The 16,894-nt window shown below is 42.8% G+C and overlaps 1 protein-coding gene across 9 annotated transcripts in view; it reads left to right on the forward strand.

Moving 5' to 3' along the window:
* Positions 1 to 16,894, forward strand: part of WWC1 (WW and C2 domain containing 1) — a 179,417-nt gene that overhangs the window by 75,743 nt on the left and 86,780 nt on the right. For all 9 annotated transcript variants that reach the window (XM_024247451.3, XM_024247452.3, XM_024247454.3 and 6 more), the window contains one exon: positions 4,039 to 4,148. In XM_024247451.3, the coding sequence (XP_024103219.1) occupies positions 4,039 to 4,148 (110 nt within the window). Of the gene's footprint in view, positions 1 to 4,038; positions 4,149 to 16,894 lie in introns of those variants that run through there.

Consider the following 16,894-nt stretch of genomic DNA (forward strand, 5'->3'; position numbering starts at 1 on the left):
ATTGCAAGCTCTGCCTCCCGGGTTCACGCCATTCTCCTGCCTCAGCCTCCCGAGTAGCTGGGACTACAGGCGCCCGCCACTGTGCCCGGCTAATTTTTTGTATTTTTAGTAGAGACGGAGTTTCACTGTGGTCTCGATCTCCTGACCTTGTGATCCGCTCGCCTTGGCCTCCCAAAGTGCTGGGATTACAGGCGTGAGCCACTGCGCCCGGCCCCGTCTTGTTAATTTTTATTAGCAGAGCTCGAGTTTTGGAATCTGGCAGTGGAACTTCAGGTTATACCTGTGGTATTTACTAACTGTGTGATGTCGAGCATGTTTTCTTATTTGCAAAACAGAGTAAGAGCACCTGCTACCTGGAAAGGGAATGTCACATACACAGCTTGCTTTCTAGGCCTAGAGTTAGCCATTATTCAACATTTTAGTTATGATTAATGTATGAACACAACAAATTAGTAAAAAAAAAAAAAAAAAGAAAGAGAAGAAATAAAATTACACTGAAATCCCTATATTCAGATAGCATTTCAATGTGTATCTTTCCAGTTTCTTTACTAACACACACACACTCTTTAGGCAAAATGTCATACTGTAACAGTATCCTGTAGCTTTTATCTTTAAACAGTGTTGTTTTTCTCAGAGTATATTGAGAGCATCTTTCATGTTAGCAAAATAAAGAACACTTCATCTTTTTTTTTTTTTTTTTTTTGAGACGGAGTTTTGTTCTTGTTACCCAGGCTGGAGTGCAATGGCACGATCTCGGCTCACCGCAACCTCCATCTCCCGGGTTTAAGCGCTTCTCCTGCCTCAGCCTCCCAAGTAGCTGGGATTACAGGCGTGAGCCACCACACCCGGCCAGAACATTTCATCTTTTTTGGTTGTTCCTACATATTCATTACATTATTCACCCATTGCACAAATATTTTTTGAGCACCAATTATGCCAGACACAGGATTCTGTAGCTTGGATGCACCACTGATTAAAATCACTTAATTAATCTCCAAGGAGGAATTTTGAAAAGTGATGATCCATAGCAGAAACAGGGGAGCTGTTGGGAAGGGGACGTATCTTCTTGGTTTTCTGGGTTGCAAACTGTCTATATAAGATTCATGCCTCTGCTGGTAGGTGGGACTTCTCTGGGCACAGTGCAGGTGGAGGAATGAGCCAGAAAGAATGATCTCTCTGGTGGCCTGACCATGCCTGTTTCCCCACAGATTGACCTGTCATCAGCCATGGAGTCACTCCCCATGGAAGGCTTTACCTGCATGTGGAGCTTTCCTTCAGAGCCCCTTTCAAGGCTTTGTTAGATGAGGTGATGTTAGATGAGGCTTTCCTCTTGGTTGCTGGTCTTCATTCTCCATAAGGAAGAGGGAACAAACCACTTAAAGAACTTTGAGCAAGACACTGAGAGAAGTGGCCTTTTGTTTCTGACATCTGGCAGGGCACGGGGGGCGGTGGCAGAAAGCCTGGAGACGGCTTTGGGGAATCTTCATCCAGGTCGTTTGGAGCAGGTGCTCCTGAACCAAGTGCATCCTGAGCTGAGGGAAGTCCCCATCACCTGTGTCTACCCCATTTTCCCTCCTTCTACTCCAAAATGGTAGTTTGTATTTTCCCATGGGGCTTAGGAGATGCATTGAAGGTGTCAGCTTTCAAGAGAATCTGGTAGCTCTCTGCAGGGGCGCTAGAGACCAGCCATCTGGCTTGAAATCCCAGCTTTGTCTTTGACATTGAGAATGTTATTTAGTCTTTCTTAGCCTCAGTTTCTCCTTCTGGTAAATGGAAGTAAGGATAACTAATGATTTTTGAGTGCCCATTCACACTGGCACCTGTGCTAAAAGTACTCACAAACATGGCGTTATTTAACCCACCCAACAAATGGAGAGTTAGTACTGTCCTCGTTATACAGATAAGAATACTGCAGCTCAGAGAAGTCAAATAAATTGCCTAACTCACACAGCCAGTAAGTGATGCTTACTGAACCCTTATTTGTTTTGGTGGTGGTGGTGGTGGTGGTGTTGGTGGTGGTGGTGTTTTAGAGGCAGGGTCGTGCTCTGTTGCCCAGCTTGTAATGCAGTGGTGCCATCACAGCTAACTGCAGCCTCCAACTCCTGGGCTCAAGCAGTTCTTCCACCTCAGCCTCCCAAGTAGCTGGGACTACAGGTGCGCAGCACCATACCTGGCTAATTTAGCACATAGTGTGTTGCACATCACATACCTCTGGCCTCATCCTCATGGAACCAGCAGCCTTCCACAGTGCAGCAGTAAATTACTATCAGAAGCTTTTGGGTATTCATTCATTCAACCAAAAGATATTTTTCATAGCCTGCCAGACCCTAGGTATATAGTGGTACATGAACACACCAGTTCCTATCCAGCTGGGGCTCTTTCAGCATCTCTTTCTTCATGTATTTTTCTTTAAGTTGGATTTGGAGTGGATTTGAGAGGGCAGGAGAGTGTAAGCCTCTTTTTTTGGTTTTTCCTATGTATTCATTAAATTATTCACTCATTGTGCAATTTTTTTATTTTTTATTTTTTTTGAGGCAGAGTTTCACATTGTCACCCAGGCTGGAGTGCAGTAGTGCGATCTCGGCTCACTGCACCCTCCACTTCCCAGGTTCAAGCAATTGTCCTGCCTCAGCCTCCCGAGTAGCTGGGATTACAGGCACCAGCCACCATGCCCAGCTAATTTTTGCATTTTTAGTAGAGACAGAGTTTCACCACATTGACCAGGCTGGTCTCAAACTCCTGACCTCAAGTGATCCACCCACCTGAGCCTCCCAAAGTGCTGGGATTATAGGCATGAATCACTGCACTGGGCCCCATTGCAGAAATACTTATTGAGCGCCAATTGTGCTGGACTCAGGATTCTGTAGCTTGGTTGCACCATTGATTAAAATCATTTAATTAATCCCCAAGAAGGAATTTAAAAGGTGATGATCCATATGCAGCAGCAGGGGAGCTGTTGGGAGGGGACATATCTAGCAAGTCTCTTCCTTGGAAGGAAGCCCTTGATGAGAAATCCTAGACCCCAGCCCAGTCATCTCCAGTCCTGTCCCATTGTACTTCACTTTGCCAATCTATAGAAAGAATCTGAAGCAGAGCCTTCTGGGCTTCCAGAATTGGGATCGGGTAGGAAGCAGACAGGAGAAGGAGATTGTAGAATATGTATTTTAGGCAGAGGCAGCGATGGGAAGAAACCAAAGTGACTGTCTGGAGGGGCCACCCAGGCTGAATCTCATATACCCAGATTCCCAGCTCCCCATACTCTGGTTTAAATACTTGACAAATCGTTTGTGATAATTTTCCAGCACTGACAAGCCTTTGTTCCTTTAGTTGAGTGATTTGTTTATTTGATTTAGCCACTGAGACTTGGTGATTACTACCACTTCACTCCCCACAAGATGGGGACATAGAGAGCGGTTATTGCTAAAAGATCAGTTTGGCCTGGATTGTCTAAGGAAGCGCCGTTGTGGGTGCAAGCATTTGGGAATCAGCTCAAGAAGAAAATAAATACTGCTCATTGGCCAAACTCACAGGGATGGAACATCTGCTATTCTTGATGTTGCGGCAAGCCAGCCTTCCAAAGGGCAAGTGAGCATGGCAGGCGTGAGGCAGAGCCAGGATAAGGATTGGAGGTGGGGCGGCTGAGTGAGTTGCAGGTGGAGAAGCCAAGGAGGGCTGGAGTCCAAGTCAAGAAGCAAGACTTGACCTTAGACCCTTTGCCTGCAAACCCTCAATCAGAGTTGCAGAAACAGAGGCCCAAAGGAGGAAGGTGACTTGTTCCAGTCACTTCTGAAGGAGTGGCAAAGTTGGGACCAGAACACAGATTCCCTGCCTCCCGCACAGGGTGATCTTATCCTGCTGCTGCAGCTTTGTGTTCACCTTCCCGGGAACAAAGGGAACGACAGAGCTGGTGCTGCTGCAGTGCAAAACTTTTGGATCTGTTGAGCCAGCCCAGAAAAGCAAGAGGCACAGAGAAGCAGCAGGTTGCAGGCGTTTGGGGACTGTAGGCTGATGCAGTCTGTTTCTCCTCTCCCTTGCCAGGTACACCAAACCGCTCACCTTTGCTGACTGCATTAGTGATGAGTTGCCGCTAGGATGGGAAGAGGCATATGACCCACAGGTTGGAGATTACTTCATAGACCACAACACCAGTAAGTTCCCGACGGTCCTCCCTTCCCTGTGCCCTCTTCATCCCTCTACCTCCAAGCCCATCCTCCCTCCAAGTCTGGAAGAACCACTTGCAGACTCTTGGAGCCAGATTGTATTTTGTTTTATATAGATTTAGATAGAAATGTCGATGTAGATATAGATAGATAATGTATGCTTGTGTAAAAATAACAGTTTAGAAGGGTTTTTAATAGAATCTAAAACTCCTCTCACAATCCATCTCCCCAATTTTATGGGGGCAGCCACTGTGAACAGTTTCTTGTGTATCATTCCAGAAATTTTCTAATCATGTGTTTGTATGTGTGTATGTGTATATATGCACATATATATTTACATATGTAAATTTATGGGCGTACCTTTTTTTTCCCCTAAAAGAAAGACGTGTCATTGTCATTGCCAGACTATCTTAGGGCAGCCAGAGCCCTAGCAGGCCCCCCACAACACGTATGCATATATGTCCATAGTGAATTGGCGAGAGAGAGAGAGAGTGTGTGTGTGTGTGTGTGTGTGTGTGTGTGTGTGTGTGTGTGTGTGTGTGTCTGGCCCATCATACCAGTCAGCCCACCCTCACTTCATATCTGTGATCCAAGTATCCTGATCCATTACAAAGATTCCTTGTACCTCTGTCTCTGGGACTATGATGGAGGAATGACTTGAGGAAAGAAGCAGGTTGTCTGACAGGTAAAGGAACCCAGGGAGCAATCCTCCAGCAGGGGAGACTTGATGTGTGTTTGGGCCTCATCCATTGAGCACCCTCTTGGCCAAGACTGTTCTCTGAAATTTGCTGTCCCACTTGTCCATGTGTATGGAGGAAAGGGATTTTTTGACCTCACTCTCAGCCTTCTAAACTGTAGCATCCCCTTAATCCTCTCAGGCAAAAAGAAAATGGAATGAAATGGGATGTGCCTGGCAAAGTCTGAAGGCTGAGACTAGGGCATCAAATCCTAATAGCCTCTGTTTACTGAGCACACAGTCTGTGCCATGTCCTGTGCTGAGAACTTGATAGGCATTATCTCTTTTAATCCTCCCAATTCCTGGTGGGATGTTCAGATGATCATCCCCATGTCATAAATGGGATTTAGAGTCAATTGACTACTTAAGACTCACAGCTAAAATGTGGCAGGGCTGGGATTTGAACTGGCCCTGGAGAATGAAGTTGTACTTCTCCATCTACTTCCTCTTCTGGGTTTCAGTAGCACCCTGGCCGCACCTGTCTTGTGCCCTTCATCACCCTGTATTATAATCATTTGCCTGTTGTTGCAGGTCTCCTAGAGCAGAGACTGTGTCTAATTCCTCTCTCTAGTCCCAGGCCTTTGCCTGGTAAGGCACATAGTAGGTGTGAACTTAACCTCTGCTAAATAGAAAAGGGCATACGTGCATGAATGCATGAATAAATGGGTGAATGAGTGGACTGTTGTTGGCACCAAAGTGTAGAAGAGCTTCTGAGAGACAGCTAATGGCATTAATTGCATTGTTGGGGGTAGCAAAGGTTTTTATTAGCACTCATGATTGCGTACTGGATAATGAGAAGTAAATATGCCTAATTGAGTGTGTATGGGGAATGAGGTTAATGCTTGGAGGGCTGCATGGGATGCTGGGTTAAACACTGATGTGCAGGAGCCCTAATCAGTCTTTTCCTGTTTCTAATTGCTGAGTGCATCCCCCTCATTAAAATCTCATGGCGGGAGTGGGATTTCAAGGTGCTTCTGGGAGCTGTTGGAAAGATGGAAGAAAGTAGTAGCAGGCCATGGCAGAGTTTATTCTTGAGGGAATGAAGGCAGAAATGGGGTGTATGGGGGTGATTAAATGGGGCCATAGCAGGAAGAATTCTATCTGGTAGTTTCACAAGCTGTCAGGCTACTGGTTTCCTCTTGGTTTGAGGCGGTCTGGTTGGATGTGGGGGACCTCCTCAGTAGATGGAGCCATTGATACCAATATAGTAGGAATATGAGCACCAAGGCCCAGGCATTCAGAGCCATGCACTTGGACCAGTTCTGTGTGTGCATTGTTCATGGACTGAAATTCTCTTAAGAGTTGTAGACACAATATCGGGCATGGTTGCATGTGTCTATAGTTCCAGGTACTTGGGAGGCTGAGGCAGGACGATCATTTGAACCCAGGAGTTCAAGGCTAGTCTGGGCAACATAGCAAGGCCTTGTCTCTAAAAAAAAAAAAAAAAAAAAAAAAAAAGGGGGGGGTTGGTGGTGCTGGGCGCGCTGGCTCACGCCTGTAATCCCAACACTTTGGGAGGCCGAGGTGGGTGGATCACGAGGTCAGGAGATTGAGACCATTCTGGCTAACACGGTGAAACCCCGTCTCTATTAAAAATACAAAAAATTAGCTGGGCGTGGTGGTGGGCGCCTGTAGTCCCAGCTGCTCGGGAGGCTGAGGCAGGAGAATGGCATGAACCCAGGAGGTGGAGCTTGCAGTGAGCTGAGATCCTGCCACTACACTCCAGCCTGGGCAACAGAATGAGATTCAGTATCAAAAAAAAAAAAAAAAAAAAAAAGAGAGGTATAGGCACAATATAATCAAACAACAATTCGCTCATACATTCACCATTGAACATTCATTCATTTAGCAAATGTTTATTGGCCAACTCTTCTGGGAACTTGCGATACATGGGAGTACAAAATGGCAAAGATCCTTGCTCTTACGGAAATTTCATTTTGGCAGGAGAGGCAAAAAATAAATAAGTAGATTATGTAGTATGTTAGAGAATGTTCAGTACACAGAAAAAAGGGCAAAGTCGGGAGCTGAGGTGTGTTTGGGGGTGGCGAAGAAAGGGCCGTGGTAATGGTGACCAAGAGTACCATTAAATATGGTATGGTCTTCAGGGAAGAAGATCTTGTTGAGAAAATGAGACTTGAGCTAAGACTTGAAGGAGGTGAGAGAGCATTTCAAATAGAAAGCATAGATAGAACAAGAACTCCAAGGTGTGATCACATTTAGCGGTCAAGGGATAGCAAAGAGGCAAGTGTGCATATAGCATAATGAGTGAGGAGAGGGGAGAAGGACATCAGGACAGAGTGCAGCAGAGTAGAGGTCAGGCAGTGGTCTGCCCCAGAGGCCTAGCTCTTCCTCTGTGTGAGATGGGAGTGAGCCACTGGAGAGTTTTAAACAGATGAGTAACATGATCTGACTTATGTCTTAAAATGACCAGTCTGACTGCCATGCTGAGAATACACCTTATTAGGGCAAGGGTGGAGGCAAGGAGACTTGTGAGCGACAAATGCCACAGTCCAGGTGCCCTAGACCTGGGCTATAGGAATGGTCAGGATGAAGATTGGCCAAATGCTGGAGGTATTCTCTAGGTAGAGACAGCAGGATTTCCCAATAGATTGCATGTAAAGTATGAAAGAAAAAGGAAAGAATATCTTCTGGAGCTGAGCAACTAGAAGGATGGAGTTGTTATCAACCAAGTGGAGAAAACTGCAGGGAGAGTAGACTTAGGAAGGAAGAGCAGGAGTTCATTTGGACACATCGAGACTTAGATGCGTATTACCTATCTGAGAGGACATGTGGCTTGACAGTTTGATATATAAATCTGGAGTTTAGGAGAGAGATCTGGGCTGAAGATAAGTATTTGAGAGTTGCTGGAATATAGCTAGTATGTAAAGACATTAAGTTGGTTGGGAATGAAACAGGGAAGAGGACCAAGGAATAAATCATGGGTCTCCAGACAACAGAGGGTGGCAAGAAGAGGAAAAGCAGCAATGATTCTGAGAAAGAGTGATCAGAAAGGAGGGAGGGAAACTGAGTGTATTGGAAGCCACGTGAAGAAAACATATCAAGCAGAGAATTGCCAACAGTGTCGAAAGCTTCTGACAGGGCAAATACAGAGAGGACCAAGGATAGACCAATAGATTTAGCAACCTGGGTGACCCTGACTTTGGAGGGCAGCTTTGGACAAGGACTGGGAGCAAAAGCCTGACTAGAGTGAGTCTAAAAGAAAACAGGGGAGGAATTGGAAGCAGCAATGCAGACAACTCTTTCTTTTTTTTGTTTTTTTCTTTTCTTTTCTTCTTCTTATTTTTAGATGAAGTCTCTCTCTGTTGCCCAGGCTGGAGTACGGTGGCAGATCTTGGCTCACTACAACCTGAACCTTCTGGGTTCAAGCGATTCTCCTGCCTCAGCCTCCCAAGTAGCTGGGATTGCAGGCGCCCGCCACCACGCCCAGCTAATTTTTATAATTTTAGTAGAGACAGGGTTTCACCATGTTGGCCAGGCTGGTCTCAAACCCCTAACCTCAGATGATCCACCCACCTTGGCCTCCCAAAGTGCTGGGAATACAGACGTGAGCCACCACGCCCAGCCTACAGACAACTGTTTCTAAAACATAAGCGATTTTTACTATTTCATGTCAGTATTCAGTATCCCTGATTATCTACACATACCATGATTAGATGGTTTTAATCAGTGATCAAATTTTATGTCTGTTTTGACTTCATACTATATCATAGATATCTAAGGGGTGCTATATAATCTTCATATTTGTCTGTTTTGTTTTTTTTTTTTTCTAGACAGAGTCTTGCTCTGTCCCCAGGCTGTAGTGCAGTGGTGTGATCTTGGCTCACCGCAACCTTCACCTCCCGAGTTCAAACAATTCTCCTGCCTCAGCCTCTTGAATAGCTGGAATTACAGGCATGTGCCACCATGCCTAGCTAATTTTTGTATTTTTAGTAGAGATGGGGTTTCACCATGTTGGCCAGGCTGGTTTCAAACTCCTGACCACAGGTGATCCTCCTGCCTGGGCCTCCCAAAGTGCTGGGATTACAGGCGTGAGCCACTGTGCCTGGCCCATATTTGTCATTTTTAATACATCAAAAGGATGTGTCAATACATTTTAACACATATGGAGGAAGTCCTAGCCAGAGCAATCAAGGCAAGAGAAAGAAATAGAAGATATCCAAATAGGAAGAGAAGAAGTCAAAATATCTCTCTTCACTGATGTTATGATTCTATACCTAGACAACCCTAAAGATTCTGCCAAAAGACTTCTAGAACTGATAAATGATTTCAGCAAAGTTTCAGGATACAAAATAAATATAAAAAAATCAATAGCATTTCTATACACCAATAATGTTCAAACTGAGAACGAAATCAAGAACGCAATCCCATTTATAGTAGCCACACACACACAAAAAAATACCTAGGAATACATCTAGCCAAGGAGGTGAAAGATCTATACAAGGAAAACTACTAAACACTGCTGAAAGAAATCACAGGTGACACAAACAAATGGAAAAACATTCCACGCTCATGGATTGGAAGAATCAATATTGTTTAAATGGCCATACTGCATAAAGCAATCTGCAGATTCAATGCTATTCATGTCAAACTACCAGTGTCATTTTTCACAGAATTAGAAAAAACTATTCTAAATTCATTTCAAGCCAGAAAAGAGTCCAAATGGCCAAAGCAAATCTAAGCAAAAAGAACAAAGCCAGAGGCATCATATTATCCAACTTCAAACTATACTATAAGGCTGCAGTATCCAAAACAGCATGATACTAGTACAAAAGCAGGCACGTAGACCAATGGAACAGAATAGAGAATTTAGAAATAAAGCCACACACCTACAGCTATTTGATCTTCAACTAAGTCGACAAAAATATGCAGTGGGGAAAGGACTTCCTGTTCAATAAATGGTGTTGGGATAGCTGGCTAGCCATATGCAAAAGAATTAAACTGGACCCCTACCTTTTACCGTATACAAAAATTAACTCAAAATGGATTAAAGATTTAAATGTAAGACCTCAAACTAGAAGAGGCCTAGAAGAGAACCTAGAAAACACCATTCTGTACATTGGCCTTGAGAAAGAATTTATGAGTAAGTCCTCAAAAGCAATTGCAACAAAAACTAAAATTGACAAATGGGACCTAATTAAACTTCTGCACAGAAAAAGAAACTATCAACAGACTAAACAGAAAACCTATGGAATGGGAGAAAATATTTGTAAACTATGCATCTAGTAAAGGTCTAATATCCAGAATCTATAAGGAACTTAAAAAATTCAACAAGCAAAAAACAAATAACCCCATTAGAAAGTGAGCAAAACAATGAACAGACACTTCTCAAAAGAAGACATAAAAGAGGCTAACAAACATATGAAAAAATGCTCTGCATCCGTGATCATCAGAGAAATGCAAATCAAAACCACAGCGAGATACCATCTCACACCAGTCAGAATGGCTGTTATTAAAGAGTCAAAAAACAACAGATGCTGGTGAGGATGTGGAAAAAACAGAACACTTATATGCTGTCAGTGGGAATATAAATTAGTTCAGCCACTGTGGAAAGCAGTTTGGAGATTTTTCAAAGAACTTAGAACTACCATTCAACCCAGCAGTCCTATTACTAGGTATATATCCAAAAGGAAAGATATCATTCTACCAAAAAGACACATGCGCTCATATGTTCATCACAGTACTATTCCTAATATAAAAGACATGGCATCAACCTTAGTGCCCATCAGCGGTGGATTGAATAAAGCAGATGTGGTACATATACACCATGGAACACTATACAGTCATTAAAAAGAAAAAGTCATGTCCTTTGCTGCAACATGGATGCAGCTGGAGGCCATTATTCTAAGCAAATTAATACAAGGACAAACAATCAAATACCACATGTTCTCACTTACAAGTGGGAGCTAAACAATGGGTACTTATGGACATAAAAGATGGCAGTAATAGACACTAGGGACTACTAGAGAGGGTAGGGAGATGGGGGCAAAGGTTGAAAAACTACCTATTGGGTACCATGCACAGTACCTTGGTTCAATCATACCCCAAACCTCAGCATCATGCAATACATCCATGTAACAAACATGCACATGTACCCCCTGAATCTAAAATTTAAAAGTTAAATTTTTTTAAAAAGGAAAAATAAAACACATAATGGAAGTACCATAATGCTCCTATTGCCAACCTTTTGGGTTATTTTCATTTATTATTTTAAATAGCACTCAGGGAAGACTCTTTGTGTATGTTACTTTCTTTGTGATAATTTCCTGGAAATTCATTTCCAAGTATAGGATTTTGAAGTCAAAGTTATAAATACTTTGGGAGCTTTTAGTATATATTCCTAGATTGGTGAATATTTCCAAAAGATTATATCAGCCTGTACTGCCACAAGACATAAGGGTACTGTTTTCCTCAGACCTTCATCAGTGTGGGGCTATCTTTGTTTCTTTTGACTTTTGATACATATATCATAGGTTTAAACTCTTACTTCATTGTTTTGAATTTGCACTCCTTTCCATAGTAACAAGGTTGAATATTCTCCAGATGTTTTTAAGAGAATTGCTTTTGTTGTTGCTAAGGCCCTTGGAAAATGCAGTATTGTTAGCGGCGTGGGTGTGTATGCAGTGTGGAGAAAACAGGTGTGTGGCAAGTGTAGGAAGGGGTCGGTGTATGGAGAGCTCATGAGTGTGCTGCCATGTGTGCTGTATGGAGGATGTGTATGGCGTGTGTTTGTAGGGAGAGGTTTAGAGCATGGAGCAGAAGAAAGTGGAGAAGTGGTTCTCAATGATGCCTGCACTAAAGCAGATACATGTTTGAAAAGTAGCTGCTTTTGGAAAGAGGGATATGAGAGAGATGTTTTATGTAGGAAATTTTATGGTGCACTGAATTATTAAGCTATATCTATGTATACTTTTAATTAAAACAAGAACTAAAATGTAGTGGCCAAGATGATCTCAAAGGGCCTGCCAGTTATAAAGTTACCTATTTTAGTAAGATGGACTTGAGGAAGGGTAGTGTCAGCAGAAGGGGCTGGGCTGTGGGAGGACCCCCTCAGGGTGTGACAGTTCAGAACTAATGGCATTAACACAACTCTTTTTTTTTTTTTGAGACGGAGTTTAACTCTTGTCACCCAGGCTGGAGTGCAATCGCATGATCTTGGCTCACTGCAGCCTCTGCCTCCTGGGTTCAAGCGATTCTCCTGCCTCAGTCTCCTGAGTAGCTGGGATTACAGGCATGCACCACCACACCCAACTAATTTTTGTATTTTTAATAGAGACGGGGTTTCGCCATGTTGGTCAGGCTGGTCTTGAACTCCTGACCTCAAGTGATCCACCTGCTTCGGCCTCCCAAAGTGCTGGGATTACAGACATGAGCCACTGCACCCAGCCAACACAGCTCTTTAGAACCATGTAAAGAATTTTTAAAAGGCCCAATGCCCTTGAAGGATAATCTTTTCAACAATTGCTGGTACAACTGGTATCCATATTGAAAAACAATAGGCCACCACTTCTACTTTTGCCTCACACCATGTGTAAAATTAAACTCAAAATGGATCATAGACCTAAACATAAAAGCTAAAACTATAAAACATCTAGAAGAAAACATAGAAAATCTGCAAGATTTTATGGTAGGCAAAGTTTTTCTTGGACAAGTCATAAAAAGCACTAACCAGAAAAGAAAAATTGATAAATTTGGTTTCATCAAATTAAAACCTTTGTTCCTCAAAAGACATTATTAAGAAACTGAAAAGACAAGCCACAGATAAGGAGACAATATTGCAATACATATATCTAACAAAGAACCATATTCCAAGTATGTAAAGAAGTCCTACAACTTAACAGTAAGAAGCAGCTGACACAGTCGCTCATGCCTGTAATCCCAGCACTTCAGTGTGCTGAGGTGGAGGGTCACTTGAGCCCGGGAGTTCAAGACCAGCCATAGCAAAACATAAGGCAGCACAGGGCAACATAGTGAGACCTCATCTCTACAAAAATAAAAATACAGAATCAGCTGGGGCATGGTGGTGCATGCCTGTAGTCCCTACTTGGGAGCCTGAGGCTGGAGGATCACTTTAGAGTTGAGTTGAAGACAGCCTGGACAGCATAGTGAGACCCCCATCTCAAAAAATAAAAAATAGAATTCCAGCGAGGTATCATTACATACCCACTATAATGAGTAAAATGAGGAAAAAAATAACAATACCAACTGCTAGCAAGGATGTGGAAGAACTAGAATTCTGATACACTGCTGGTGAGAATGTAAAATGGTACAACCAGTTTGGAAAAGTTTGCTAGTTTCTTATGAAATTCGACATATACTTGCCAAGTATAACCCAGCAATTCTACCGCTGGTATTTTTGTCCAAGAGAAATGAAAACATGCTCACACAAAGACTTAGAGTATTCGTCATAATAATCCCTAACTGGAAGCAAACTAACAATTTATCACAAAGGCAATGTGATATATTCATACAATAGAATGTTATTCAGCAATAATAAGAAATGTACAACAGATACAGCAATAGGAATGAGTCTTAAAAACCTTCTGCTTGGTGAAAGAACCAAGGCCCTTAAGAGCAAATAACTGTGTGAGTCCATGCATGTGAAGTTCTAAAACAGGCAAACTGGGAGAGGGGGTGAGTAGAGGAGATTGCCTGGGAGCGTCCAAGGGATCATTGGGGTAAAGGAAATATTCTTAGAAATGTAACAAATTGATGCCCACTTCACACTGTAGATCAATTCAGTGGAAATCTCTCGGGTGATTCCAGTGTGCAGCCAGTTTGAGAACCAGTTCTGGTGTGAGTTTGTGTGTTGTTTTTGTCTGTTCGTGCACCCATCTATTCTTATTGGTTTACAAAAGAGACCATGAGCCAGAAAAAATGGTCGCCAAGCCACCTGGCTTGGCCAGACCTTCAGGTAAGGGTCTCATATACCTTTATAGTTTTACAGAGCAGTGCTGAGGTCTAAGGCCAAAGGGAAGGTGCCTGTTCCAGATGAAATCCAGAACACTGTGGGAGGGTCCACCTAGGTGTCACTTAGGGAACTGGACACGGGCCCAGCATTTCAACCAGCACCTGGGCAGGTGATTCCACCTGGAGCCCGCATCGCACCTGCCAGCCTCAGTGACTGATCGGCCCATGTGTTTGTTGTCATCTCTTAAACACCGGTTCTCACCTTGGGTGGCACATTGGAATTATTTGGGGAGCTTTGTAAATCATCATTGCTTTATTCTCACTCCCAGAGATTGGGATTTGATTGATCTGGAGTAGGATTGAGATTTTTAAAAAATTCTCCTGGATGATTCTAATGTTCAGCCAGGGGCTCTCAGCTATATCTGCACCAGAGTCACCCAGAGAAGCTTTAAAAACTGTCAATACCTGAGCCCCACTCCTGGAAATTCTAATTTAAGTGTTCTTCGGGGGGTGGGGCGGGGTTCAGGCTTTTTTTTTGTTTGTTTTTTTTTTTGAAGCTTCTCTGCTAATTCTGATATGCAGCAAAGACCCAGAATCACTGGATGAGGCACTGACTTTTAAAAAGAAAAAAAAAAAAGCAATTTCACTGAGAATGTGGGGGGAGAGGCACTCTCGTGTGCTGTTTTTGAGAACAGAAATTACCTACCTTTGGAAGGTAATTTGGTAATATCTATTAAAATTATAAGTGTGTGTACCCTCTGATCTAGTAGTTTCTCTTTAAGAAACCTATCCCACAGAATTAATAGCACAAATTCATAGACATATGTTTTTAAGAACCCTTACTGCAGCATTGAATGTAGTAGCAAAAGAACTGAAAACAATTCAAATATTTCCCATCGAGGTCTGGTTAAATAAACCCAAATACCATAGCGTGGAACACTATACAGGTGTTTAAAAGAAGGTGCACCTACAGGCAAAAATGAGCATGCTATATCATTTAGAGATGAAAACAAGTCACAGACCAATATATATGGCATGGTCCATGTTGCAGTAAAGTAACCTTGTATATATAGGCTTGTATGTATAAACAAAAATTCGTGTATAATCAGAAGGCAGTATCTGTGTGAGACTCAACAACAGTTACCTCTGGGCAATGGGATTGGAGAGATGGAAACTCTCTTATTTCACAAACTTGTCATGGTGGAATTGTGGGATTTTTCTTTTTTCTAATTTTCATTATTTTTCGGTGAAAAATCAGATCTTCTAAAAGTTACAAACTTTAAGAAACATTGCCAGCCTGCTCAAGACAGGCTGAGCTGCTTTTTTCTGTGGCCTGTGCCAGCTGGAGGTGTAGGGCAGATCCCTCAGGGGGACCCACGAGTCCTGAACGCCGAGGGAATCCACAGCTGCTGATGGGAGATGGGAGCCCACAGCAGCTGTTCTGTAGCCCAGTTTTACAAATTCCACCTCCCCCTTGTTTTTTTGTTTTGTCTTTGTATTATTTTTGCGGTTGTTCCTGCCTCCTGTTTGGTTTGAAGGGATGGAAAGCTTTCCTCATGAGGGGCAGTTTTTGGTAGCCACTGTCAGCAGTCTTCAGACCTTACTTTTTTTCTCAGAAAAAGGAGGAGGAAAAGCTTGAAGAATTGCTATTCACAGATGATTCAAAAATTGGTCCTAGGCTGGGCACAGTGCCTCACGCCTGTAATCCCACCACTTTGGGAGGCCGAGGCAGGTGGGTCACCTGAGGTCAGGAGTTCAAGACTAGCCTGGTTAACATGGTGAAACCCTGTCTGTACTAAAAATACAAAAATTAGCTGGGTGTAGTGGTGGGCGCCTGTAATCCCAGCTACTTGGGAGGCTGAGGCAGGGAGAATTACTTGAACCCAGGAGGCAGAGGTTGCAGTGAGCCAAGATCACGCCACTGCACTCCAGCCTGGGAGACAGAGCAAGACTCCATCTCACAAAAACAAAGCAAAACAAAACAAAACAACAACAACAACAAAAACTGGTCCTAGGCAATAGTTTGGGTTTTACTTTCACTATCATTTGTTTCCTTTACCTGGCACAAGTGCTTTAGTTTCCTGTTTCCTGGGAAGTAGTGATGCAGGGTTCATTACCCCCTTTAACAGATACAAAAGTAGATTCAGAGAGGTTAAACAGCCTTTCTGTTGTAACACAGCGATTATTGGCGGGAATGAAAACTTGGCCCTGCTGCTTCTTTGATCTTTCTTTCACTGGAGATGCTCAATGGACCTGTTTAGGAGGAATGAGAGCTAAAGGGCCTAGATTGGGAGGCATAAACTCCAGTGTTCCCCGGGCTAGGCATATGACATAAATGAATGAAGCAGACCAGGTTTTGACAGATGGAGTGCTGGGATTTCTGGCCAATTGTGAACCCAAGGTGGCCAGAACTTCTGAATGATCAAGAAAAGCCATAAAACAGGATTTTAATGAATACATCTCTCCATTTTTTAGATACCAGTAATCAATTCAGAAGCAATACCTATCTGGAGGCTGGATTCACCACATTGCCCTGATTGTACAATTTCTGGTTTGTTGATCACCCCTAACACCACCCAACAACTGGGGGTGACTGAGGAGTTAATAGTCCATGGGCATTGATTCTTTGACATTATTTTAACCTCTTCCATATCTAGTCGGCTGCTTTTTTTCCAGATCATTATTGTATATGATTTTTGTACACAAAATTTTGTAAAAAATAAAATATCCTAAAATATCCTGCCACCTAGTTCGTTGTTGATATTTTCCTATTTTCTCATCTTTTTGAGAATGTGCATATTGATTTTGATAGATACAGTCATTTATTCAGTTTTATGACCTGCATATTATAAGTACCTTTCCATTTTATTAATTTTTCTTCAAAGGCGTTATCATTATAATAGTGCATTCTGTGATATAGCATACATATTTGAACACTTATTTCCTGTGTGACTTTGAGTAAGTTACTTAACCTCTCTCTGTCTCAGTTTTCTCATTGGTATAATGGGGACAGTAATAGAATCTATAAGATTAGTGTAAGGATTTAAGAAGTAAACATATGTAAAGTTCT

Source organism: Pongo abelii, chromosome 4, assembly GCF_028885655.2.
Source record: "Pongo abelii isolate AG06213 chromosome 4, NHGRI_mPonAbe1-v2.0_pri, whole genome shotgun sequence".
Taxonomy (NCBI): domain Eukaryota; kingdom Metazoa; phylum Chordata; class Mammalia; order Primates; family Hominidae; genus Pongo; species Pongo abelii.